Raw genomic sequence first — 13,800 nt, forward strand, 5'->3', positions numbered from 1 at the left:
ACCCCTAACTATACTGGACCATACATAACCCCTCTACTATACTGGACCATACATAACCCCTCTCTACTATACTGGACCATACATAACCCCTCTCTACTATACTGGACTATATAACACCATACATAACCCCTCTCTACTATACTGGACCATACATAACCCCTCTCTACTATACTGGACCATACATAACCCCTCTCTACTATACTGGACCATACATAACCCCTCTCTACTATACTGACTATATAACACCATACATAACCCCTCTCTACTATACTGGACCATACATAACCCCTCTCTACTATACTGGACCATATAACACCATACATAACCCCTCTCTACTATACTGGACCACCATACATAACCCCTCTCTACTATACTGGACCATACATAACCCCTCTCTACTATACTGGACTATATAACACCATACATAACCCCTCTCTACTATACTGGACCATACATAACATAACCCTCTCTACTATACTGGACCATACATAACCCCTCTCTACTATACTGGACCATATAACCCCTCCACTACCATACATAACCCCTCTCTACTATACTGACCATACATAACCCCTACCTATACTGACCATACATAACCCCTCTCTACTATACTGGACCACCATACATAACCCCTCTCTACTATACTGGACCATACATAACCCCTCTCTACTATACTGACCATACATAACCCCTACTATACTGGACCATACATAACCCCTCTACTATACTGGACCATACATAACCCCTCTCTATATACTGGACCATACATAACCCCTCTCTACTATACTGGACCATACATAACCCCTCTCTACTATACTGGACCATACATAACCCCTCTCTACTATACTGACTGTATAACACCATACATAACCCCTCTCTACTATACTGGACCATACATAACCCCTCTCTACTATACTGGACCATACATAACCCCTCTCTACTATACTGGACTGTATAACACCATACATAACCCCTCTCTACTATACTGGATAACCCCTGGACTGTATAACACCATACATAACCCCTCTCTACTATACTGACCATACATAACCCCTCTCTACTATACTGGACTGTATAACACCATACATAACCCCTCTCTACTATACTGGACCATACATAACCCCTCTCTACTATACTGGACCAACACCATACATAACCCCTCTCTACTATACTGGACCATATAACCCCATCTCTACTATACTGACCACTGGACCTACATAACCCCTCTCTACTATACTGGACCATACATAACCCCTCTCTACTATACTGGACCATACATAACCCTCTCTACTATACTGGACTGTATAACACCATACATAACCCCTCTCTACTATACTGGACTATAACAACATAACCCTCTCTACTATACTGGACCATACATAACCCCTCTACTATACTGGACCATACATAACCCCTCTCTACTATACTGGACCATACATAACCCCTCTCTACTATACTGGACCATACATAACCCCTCTACTATACTGGACCATACATAACCCCTCTCTACTATACTGGACTGTATAACACCATACATAACCCCTCTCTACTATACTGGACCATACATAACCCCTCTCTACTATACTATACTGGACCATACATAACCCCTCTCTACTATACTGGACTACATAACCCCTACTATACTGACCATACATAACCCCTCTCTACTATACTGGACCATACATAACCCCTCTCTACTATACTGGACGGTATAACACCATACATAACCCCTCTCTACTATACTGGACCATACATAACCCCTCTCTACTATACTGGACCATACATAACCCCTACTATACTGGACCACCATACATAACCCCTCTCTACTATACTGGACCATACATAACCCTCTCTACTATACTGGACCATACATAACCCCTACTATACTGGACCATACATAACCCCTCTCTACTATACTGGACTATATAACACCATACATAACCCCTCTCTACTATACTGGACCATACATAACCCCTCTCTACTATACTGGACTATATAACACCATACATAACCCCTCTCTACTATACTGGACCATACATAACCCCTCTCTACTATACTGGACTGTATAACACATACATAACCCCTCTCTACTATACTGGACCATACATAACCCCTCTCTACTATACTGGACCATACATAACCCCTCCTATACTGGACCACCATAATAACCCTCTCTACTATACTGGACCATACATAACCCCTCTCTACTATACTGGACCATACATAACCCCTCTCTACTATACATAACCCCTCTCTACTATACTGGACCATAACACCATACATAACCCCTCTCTACTATACTGGACCATACATAACCCCTCTCTATATACTGGACCACCATACATAACCCCTCTCTACTATACTGGACCATACATAACCCCTCTCTACTATACTGGACCATACTATACTATACTGGACACATACATAACCCCTCTCTACTATACTGGACCATACATAACCCCTCTCTACTATACTGGACCACCATACATAACCCCTCTCTACTATACTGGACCATACATAACCCCTCTCTACTATACTGGACTATAACACCATACATAACCCCTCTCTACTATACTGGACCATACATAACCCCTCTCTACTATACTGGACCATATAACACCATATAACCCCTCTCTACTATACTGGACCATACATAACCCCTCTCTACTATACTGGACCATACATAACCCCTCTCTACTATACTGGACCATACATAACCCCTCTACTATACTGGACCATACATAACCCCTCTCTACTATACTGGACCATACATAACCCCTCTCTACTATACTGGACTATATAACACCATACATAACCCCTCTCTACTATACTGGACCATACATAACCCCTCTCTACTATACTGGACCATACATAACCCCTACTATACTGGACCATACATAACCCCTCTCTACTATACTGGACCATACATAACCCCTCTCTACTATACTGGACCATACATAACCCCTCTCTACTATACTGACCATACATAACCCCTCTCTACTATACTGGACTGTATAACACCATACATAACCCCTCTCTACTATACTGGACCATACATAACCCCTCTCTACTATACTGGACCATACATAACCCCTCTCTACTATACTGGACCATACATAACCCCTCTCTACTATACTGGACCACCATACATAACCCCTCTCTACTATACTGGACCATACATAACCCCTCTCTACTATACTGGACCATACATAACCCCTCTCTACTATACTGGACCATACATAACCCCTCTCTACTATACTGGACTGTATAACACCATACATAACCCCTCTCTACTATACTGGACCACTACATAACCCCTACTATACTGGACCATACATAACCCCTCTCTACTATACTGGACCATACATAACCCCTCCCTATACTGGACCATACATAACCCCTACTATACTGGACCATACATAACCCCTCTCTACTATACTGGACCATACATAACCCCTCTCTACTATACTGGACCATACATAACCCCTCTCTACTATACTGGACTACATATACTATACACCATACATAACCCCTCTCTACTATACTGGACGGTATAACACCATACATAACCCCTCTCTACTATACTGGACCATACATAACCCCTCTCTACTATACTGGACCATACATAACCCCTCTCTACTATACTGGACCATACATAACCTCTCTCTACTATACTGGACTATATAACACCATACATAACCCCTCTCTACTATACTGGACCATACATAACCTCTCTCTACTATACTGGACTATATAACACCATACATAACCCCTCTCTACTGTACTGGACCATACATAACCCCTCTCTACTATACTGGACCATACATAACCCCTCTCTACTATACTGGACCATACATAACCCCTCTCTACTATACTGGACTATAACCCCTACTATACTGGACCATACATAACCCCTCTCTACTATACTGGACTGTATAACACCATACATAACCCCTCTCTACTATACTGGACTATATAACACCATACATAACCCCTCTACTATACTGTTGTATATAACATACATAACCCCTCTCTACTATACTGGACTGTATAACACCATACATAACCCTCTCTACTATACTGGACCATACATAACCCCTCTCTACTATACTACCATACATAACCCCTCTCTACTATACTGGACTGTATAACACCATACATAACCCCTCTCTACTATACTGGACCATACATAACCCCTCTCTACTATACTGGACCATACATATACTATACTGGACCATACATAACCCCTCTCTACTATACTGGACTGTATAACACCATACATAACCCCTCTCTACTATACTGGACTGTATAACACCATACATAACCCCTCTCTACTATACTGGACTGTATAACACCATAACATAACCCATACATAACTCTACTATACTGGACTGTATAACACCATACATAACCCCTCTCTACTATACTGGACTGGAACCCCTCTGTATAACACCATACATAACCCTCTCTACTATACTGGACTGTATAACACCATACATAACCCCTCTCTACTATACTGGACTGTATAACACCATACATAACCCTCTCTACTATACTGGACTGTATAACACCATACATAACCCCTCTCTACTATACTGGACTGTATAACACCATACATAACCCCTCTCTACTATACTGGACCATACATAACCCCTCTCTACTATACTGGACTATATAACACCATACATAACCCCTCTCTACTATACTGGACTGTATAACACCATACATAACCCCTCTCTACTATACTGGACTATATAACACCATACATAACCCCTCTCTACTATACTGGACCATACATAACCCCTCTCTACTATACTGGACTATATAACACCATACATAACCCCTCTCTACTATACTGGACTGTATAACACCATACATAACCCCTCTCTACTATACTGGACTGTATAACACCATACATAACCCCTCTCTAACTATACTGGACCATACATAACCCCTCTCTACTATACTGGACTGTATAACACCATACCATACACCAACCCCTCTCTACTATACTGGACTGTATAACACCATACATAACCCCTCTCTACTATACTGGACTATATAACTGGACCATACATAACCCCTCTCTACTATACTGGACTGTATAACACCATACATAACCCCTCTCTACTATACTGGACTGTATAACACCATACATAACCCCTCTCTACTATACTGGACCATACATAACCCCTCTCTACTATACTGGACTGTATAACACCATACATAACCCCTCTCTACTATACTGGACTGTATAACACCATACATAACCCCTCTCTACTATACTGGACTGTATAACACCATACATAACCCCTCTCTACTATACTGGACTGTATAACACCATACATAACCCCTCTCTACTATACTGGACTGTATAACACCATACATAACCCCTCTCTACTATACTGGACCATATAACACCATACATAACCCCTCTCTACTATACTGGACTGTATAACACCATACATAACCCCTCTCTACTATACTGGACTGTATAACACCATACATAACCCCTCTCTACTATACTGGACTGTATAACACCATACATAACCCCTCTCTACTATACTGGACCATACATAACCCCTCTCTACTATACTGGACTGTATAACACCATACATAACCCCTCTCTACTATACTGGACTGTATAACACCATACATAACCCCTCTCTACTATACTGGACTGACCATACATAACCCCTCTCTACTATACTGGACTGTATAACACCATACATAACCCCTCTCTACTATACTGGACTGTATAACACCATACATAACCCCTCTCTACTATACTGACTACACCATAACCCCTCTCTACTATACTGGACTGTATAACACCACATAACCCCTCTCTACCTGGACTGTATAACACCATACATAACCCTCTACTATACTGGACTGTATAACACCATACATAACCCCTCTCTACTATACTGGACTGTATAACACCATACATAACCCCTCTCTACTATACTGGACTGTATAACACCATACATAACCCCTCTCTACTATACTGGACTGTATAACACCATACATAACCCCTCTCTACTATACTGGACTGTATAACACCATACATAACCCCTCTCTACTATACTGGACTGTATAACACCATACATAACCCCTCTCTACTATACTGGACTGTATAACACCATACATAACCCCTCTCTACTATACTGGACTGTATAACACCATACATAACCCCTCTCTACTATACTGGACTGTATAACACCATACATAACCCCTCTACTATACTGGACTGTATAACACCATACATAACCCCTCTACTATACTGGACTATAACACCATACATAACCCCTTCTATACTTTATAACTCTGTATGACCCCTACAATGAATAATAACTTGTGGCCGAGTCCTAGATCTAGAAAACGATATGTTTCCTACTATGTCCTTTGCCAAATGCCAAACCGACCCTTATCCCCTTCCCCTTTTAAAGTGTGCATTTCAAACCCGTGTAGGTAAGTATTATTTTGCACTATGTTTACCTGGAGTGGTGCTAAATGGAGATGGGTTGAGGAGGCTGGAGTTGCCATTGGCCAGCGGCATCGTCATGGGAACCAGGGAGGGCACAGAGGTCAGGGTGGGGTTAAGGGGCATCGGGGTCAGGACGGGCATGCCGACGAACAGATTTGGCATCGAGCCCATACCTGTGGAGGTAGAGAGAATGATATTATCCCACTGTCCCACATATTCTCAAAACATCTCAGAGTGGGAGTGGTGATCTAGGATCAGTTTTACATCTTAATGAATAAGAGAGATGTCCTGATCCTAGATCAGCACTCCTGAGACTATGACCTGATCCTAGATCAGCACTCCTGAGACGATGACCTGATCCTAGATCACCACTCCAACTGAGACTATGACCTGATCCTAGATCACCACTCCTACCGAGACTATGACCTGATCCTAGATCACCACTCCTACCGAGACTATGACCTGATCCTAGATCAACACTCCTACTGAGACTCTTCATGACCTGATCCTAGATCAACACTCCTACTAAGACTATGACCTGATCCTAGATCACCACTCCTACTGAGACTATGACCTGATCCTAGATCAACACTCCTACTGAGACTATGACCTGATCCTAGACAAACACTCCTACTGAGACTATGACCTGATCCTAGATCAACACTACTTCTCTGAGACTCTTTATGAATACGGGCCCTGACCACTGAGGTCACCATCCGTCTGGCCCTACCGAAGCATGCTGAAGACTTCATAATGGAGGTGGGCGTGGCAGTGGGTGGCTGCTTCATGCTGATTGGTAGAGAGGGGGGAAGGCCCCGCCCCTGCAGCCTCAGTTTAATCAGCTTCATGGCAATAGAGAACTCTAGTTGGTCCATCCTCCCATCACTACCCATATCAGCTAGGGACCTGGGGGGAGAGGAGGGGAGGAGAGAAAGAAGAGAGAGAGAGGAGGTGAGAGAGAGTAGGGGGAGAGATAGAGGGCAAGAGGGGGACGTTATAAAGCCTAGATAAATACTGATTTAGTATAGATCCACTCTAACGACAGGACACACAGCACCACTCTAATGACAGGACACACAGCACCACTCTAATGACAGCACCGCTCTAACGACAGGACACACAGCACCGCTCTAACGACAGGACACACAGCACCGCTCTAACGACAGGACACACAGCACCACTCTAACGACAGGACACACAGCACCACTCTAACGACAGGACACACAGCACCACTAACGACAGGACACACAGCACCGCTCTAACGACAGCACAGCTCTAACGACAGGACACACAGCACCACTCTAATGACAGGACACACAGCACCGCTCTAACGACAGCACAGCTCTAACGACAGGACACACAGCACCACTCTAACGACTGGACACACAGCACCGCTCTAACGACAGGACACACAGCACCACTCTAACGACAGGACACACAGCACCACTCTAACGACAGCACAGCTCTAACGACAGGACACACAGCACCACTCTAACGACAGGACACACAGCACCACTAACGACAGGACACACAGCACCGCTCTAACAACAGGACACACAGCACCGCTCTAATGACAGGACACACAGCACCGCTCTAATGACAGCACAGCTCTAACGACAGGACACACGGCACCACTCTAAAAACAGGACACACAGCACCACTCTAACGACAGGACACACAGCACCACTCTAACGACAGGACACACAGCACCACTCTAACGACAGGACACACAGCACCACTAACGACAGGACACACAGCACCGCTCTAATGACAGGACACACAGCACCGCTCTAATGACAGGACACACAGCACCGCTCTAATGACAGGACACACAGCACCGCTCTAACGACAGCACAGCTCTAACGACAGAACACACAGCACCGCTCTAACGACAGGACACACAGCACCGCTCTAACAACAGGACACACAGCACCACTCTAACGACAGGACACACAGCACCACTCTAATGACAGGACACACAGCACCACTCTAACGACAGGACACACAGCACCACTCTAACGACAGGACACACAGCACCACTCTAACGACAGGACACACAGCACCACTCTAACGACAGGACACACAGCACCACTAATGACAGGACACACAGCACCGCTCTAACGACAGGACACACAGCACCGCTCTAACGACAGCACAGCTCTAACGACAGGACACACAGCACCACTCTAATGACAGGACACACAGCACCGCTCTAACGACTGGACACACAGCACCGCTCTAACGACAGGACACACAGCACCACTCTAACGACAGGACACACAGCACCGCTCTCATGACAGGACACACGGCACCACTATAACGACAGGACACACAGCACCACTAACGACAGGACACACAGCACCGCTCTAACAACAGGACACACAGCACCGCTCTAATGACAGGACACACAGCACCGCTCTAATGACAGCACAGCTCTAACGACAGGACACACGGCACCACTCTAAAAACAGGACACACAGCACCACTCTAACGACAGGACACACAGCACCACTCTAACGACAGGACACACAGCACCACTATAACGACAGGACACACAGCACCACTCTAACGACAGGACACACAGCACCACTAACGACAGGACACACAGCACCGCTCTAATGACAGGACACACAGCACCGCTCTAATGACAGGACACACAGCACCGCTCTAACGACAGCACAGCTCTAACGACAGAACACACAGCACCGCTCTAACGACAGGACACACAGCACCGCTCTAACAACAGGACACACAGCACCACTCTAACGACAGGACACACAGCACCACTCTAATGACAGGACACACAGCACCACTCTAACGACAGGACACACAGCACCACTCTAACGACAGGACACACAGCACCACTCTAACGACAGGACACACAGCACCACTCTAACGACAGGACACACAGCACCACTCTAACGACAGGACACACAGCACCACTAACGACAGGACACACAGCACCGCTCTAACGACAGGACACACAGCACCGCTCTAACGACAGCACAGCTCTAACGACAGGACACACAGCACCACTCTAATGACAGGACACACAGCACCGCTCTAACGACAGGACACACAGCACCACTCTAACGACAGGACACACAGCACCGCTCTCATGACAGGACACACGGCACCACTATAACGACAGGACACACAGCACCACTAACGACAGGACACACAGCACCGCTCTAACAACAGGACACACAGCACCGCTCTAATGACAGGACACACAGCACCGCTCTAATGACAGCACAGCTCTAACGACAGGACACACGGCACCACTCTAAAAACAGGACACACAGCACCACTCTAACGACAGGACACACAGCACCACTCTAACGACAGGACACACAGCACCACTATAACGACAGGACACACAGCACCACTCTAACGACAGGACACACAGCACCACTAACGACAGGACACACAGCACCGCTCTAATGACAGGACACACAGCACCGCTCTAATGACAGGACACACAGCACCGCTCTAACGACAGCACATCTCTAACGACAGGACACACAGCACCGCTCTAACGACAGGACACACAGCACCGCTCTAACGACAGGACACACAGCACCGCTCTAACGACAGGACACACAGCACCGCTCTAACAACAGGACACACAGCACCGCTCTAACGACAGGACACACAGCACCACTATAACGACAGGACACACAGCACCACTCTAACGACAGGACACACAGCACCACTCTAACGACAGGACACACAGCACCACTAACGACAGGACACACAGCACCGCTCTAACGACAGGACACACAGCACCGCTCTAACGACAGGACACACAGCACCACTCTAACAACAGGACACACAGCACCGCTCTAACGACAGGACACACAGCACCACTATAACGACAGGACACACAGCACCACTATAACGACAGGACACACAGCACCACTAACGACAGGACACACAGCACCACTAACGACAGGACACACAGCACCACTCTAACGACAGGACACACAGCACCACTAACGACAGGACACACAGCACCGCTCTAACAACAGGACACACAGCACCACTCTAACGACAGGACACACAGCACCGCTCTAACAACAGGACACACAGCACCACTCTAACGACAGGACACACAGCACCGCTCTAACGACAGGACACACAGCACCGCTCTAACAACAGGACACACAGCACCACTCTAACGACAGGACACACACAGCACCGCTCTAACGACAGGACACACAGCACCACTCTAACGACAGGACACACAGCACCGCTCTAACAACAGGACACACAGCACCGCTCTAACAACAGGACACACAGCACCACTCTAACGACAGGACACACAGCACCGCTCTAACAACAGGACACACAGCACCACTCTAACGACAGGACACACAGCACCGCTCTAACGACAGGACACACAGCACCGCTCTAACAACAGGACACACAGCACCACTCTAACGACAGGACACACAGCACCGCTCTAACGACAGGACACACAGCACCACTCTAACGACAGGACACACAGCACCGCTCTAACAACAGGACACACAGCACCGCTCTAATGACGGGGGGTGGGGTGTGTTCCCACCCAGAGGGGGGGGGGGTGTGTTTCCACCCAGAGGGGGGCGGGGTGTGTTTCCACCTAGGGGTGGGGGGGGCAGGGTGTGTTTCCACCCAGAGGGGGGTGTTTCCACCTAGAGGGGGGGACAGGGTGTGTTTCCACCCAGAGGGGGGGTGTTTCCACCTAGAGGGGGGTGTTTCCACCTAGAGGGGGGACAGGGTGTGTTTTCTCACCAGATCTCAGCCAGGACTGAAGGAGGAAGACCAGACTGGAGGAAGAACTGACTCGCCTGTTCACCTACACAACACAACACACACCTGTTAGATACACACACACCTGTTAGATACACACACACCTGTTAGATACACACACACACACCTGTTAGATACACACACACACGCACACCTGTTAGATACACACACACACACCTGTTAGATACACACACACACACCTGTTAGATACACACACACACACCTGTTAGATACACACACACACACACCTGTTAGATACACACACACACACACACCTGTTAGATACACACACACACACACACACCTGTTAGATACACACACACACACCTGTTAGATACACACACACACACGCCTGTTAAATACACACACACGCCTGTTCACCTACACAACACAACACACACCTGTTAGATACACACACACACACACACCTGTTAGATACACACACACGCCTGTTAGATACACACACACACACACACACCTGTTAGATACACACACACACACGCCTGTTAGATACACACACACACACACACACCTGTTAGATACACACACACACACGCCTGTTAGATACACACACACACGCCTGTTAGATACACACACACACACACCTGTTAGATACACACACACACACGCCTGTTAGATACACACACACACACGCCTGTTAGATACACACACACCTGTTAGATACACACACACACACCTGTTAGATACACACACACACACACACACCTGTTAGATACACACACACACGCCTGTTAGATACACACACACACACACCTGTTAGATACACACACACACACCTGTTAGATACACACACACACGCCTGTTAGATACACACACACCTGTTAGATACACACACACACACACACGCCTGTTAGATACACACACACACACGCCTGTTAGATACACACACACACACACCTGTTAGATACACACACACCTGTTAGATACACACACACACGCCTGTTAGATACACACACACACACACCTGTTAGATACACACACACCTGTTAGATACACACACACACGCCTGTTAGATACACACACACCTGTTAGATACACACACACACACACACCTGTTAGATACACACACACACACACACCTGTTAGATACACACACACACACACCTGTTAGATACACACACACACACCTGTTAGATACACACACACCTGTTAGATACACACACACACACCTGTTAGATACACACACACACACACACCTGTTAGATACACACACACACACACACCTGTTAGATACACACACACACACACCTGTTAGATACACACACACACACCTGTTAGATACACACACACACCTGTTAGATACACACACGCCTGTTAGATACACACACACACACGCCTGTTAGATACACACACACACCTGTTAGATACACACACGCACACCTGTTAGATACACACACACACACACACCTGTTAGATACACACACACACACCTGTTAGATACACACACACACCTGTTAGATACACACACACACACCTGTTAGATACACACACACACACACCTGTTAGATACACACACACACACACGCCTGTTAGATACACACACACACACCTGTTAGATACACACACACACGCCTGTTAGATACACACACACACGCCTGTTAGATACACACACACACGCCTGTTAGATACACACACACACGCCTGTTAGATACACACACACACGCCTGTTAGATACACACACACGCCTGTTAGATACACTCACACACACACACCTGTTAGATACACACACACACCTGTTAGATACACACACACACACACCTGTTAGATGTTGAGTGGCTGCTGCCAACACACTGACTCAACTCCAGCCACTTTAATCATGGGAATTGATGGGAAATGATGTAAAATATATCACGAGCCACTTTAAACAATGCTACCTTATATAATGTTACTTACCCTACATTATTCATCTCATATGTATACGTATATACTGTACTCTATATCATCTACTGCATCCTTATGTAATACATGTATCACTAGCCACTTTAACTATGCCACTTTGTTTACATACTCATCTCATATGTATATACTGTACTCGATATCATCTACTGTATCTTGCCTATGCTGCTCTGTACCATCACTCACTCATATAACTTTATGTACGTATTCTTTATCCCCTTACACTTGTGTCTATAAGGTAGTAGTTTTGGAATTGTTAGCTTGATGACTTGTTCGTTATTACTGCATTGTCGGAACTAGAAGCACAAGCAGATGCCCTAACCCATCTGGACAAGAGGAATACCTATGTGAGAATGCTGTTCATCGACTACAGCTCGGCATTCAACACCATAGTACCCTCCAAGCTCGTCATCAAGCTCGAGACCCTGGGTCTCGACCCCGCCCTGTGCAACTGGGTACTGGACTTCCTGACGGGCCGCCCCCAGGTGGTGAGGGTAGGCAACAACATCTCCTCCCCGCTGATCCTCAACACTGGGGCCCCACAAGGGTGCGTTCTGAGCCCCCTCCTGTACTCCCTGTTCACCCACGACTGCGTG

General features: G+C 46.4%; 1 protein-coding gene across 1 annotated transcript in view; it reads right to left on the reverse strand.

Moving 5' to 3' along the window:
- LOC112236138 (intersectin-2-like) overlaps window positions 1–13,800 on the reverse strand; it is a 99,209-nt gene that overhangs the window by 35,766 nt on the left and 49,643 nt on the right. The window contains exons 4-6 of the mRNA XM_042321302.1: window positions 11,270–11,333; window positions 7,221–7,396; window positions 6,502–6,663 (exon numbers count right to left, since the gene is read on the reverse strand). Of these exons, the coding sequence (XP_042177236.1) occupies window positions 6,502–6,663; window positions 7,221–7,396; window positions 11,270–11,333 (402 nt within the window). The remainder of the gene's footprint in view (window positions 1–6,501; window positions 6,664–7,220; window positions 7,397–11,269; window positions 11,334–13,800) is intronic.

Source organism: Oncorhynchus tshawytscha, linkage group LG05, assembly GCF_018296145.1.
Source record: "Oncorhynchus tshawytscha isolate Ot180627B linkage group LG05, Otsh_v2.0, whole genome shotgun sequence".
Lineage (NCBI taxonomy): Eukaryota > Metazoa > Chordata > Actinopteri > Salmoniformes > Salmonidae > Oncorhynchus > Oncorhynchus tshawytscha.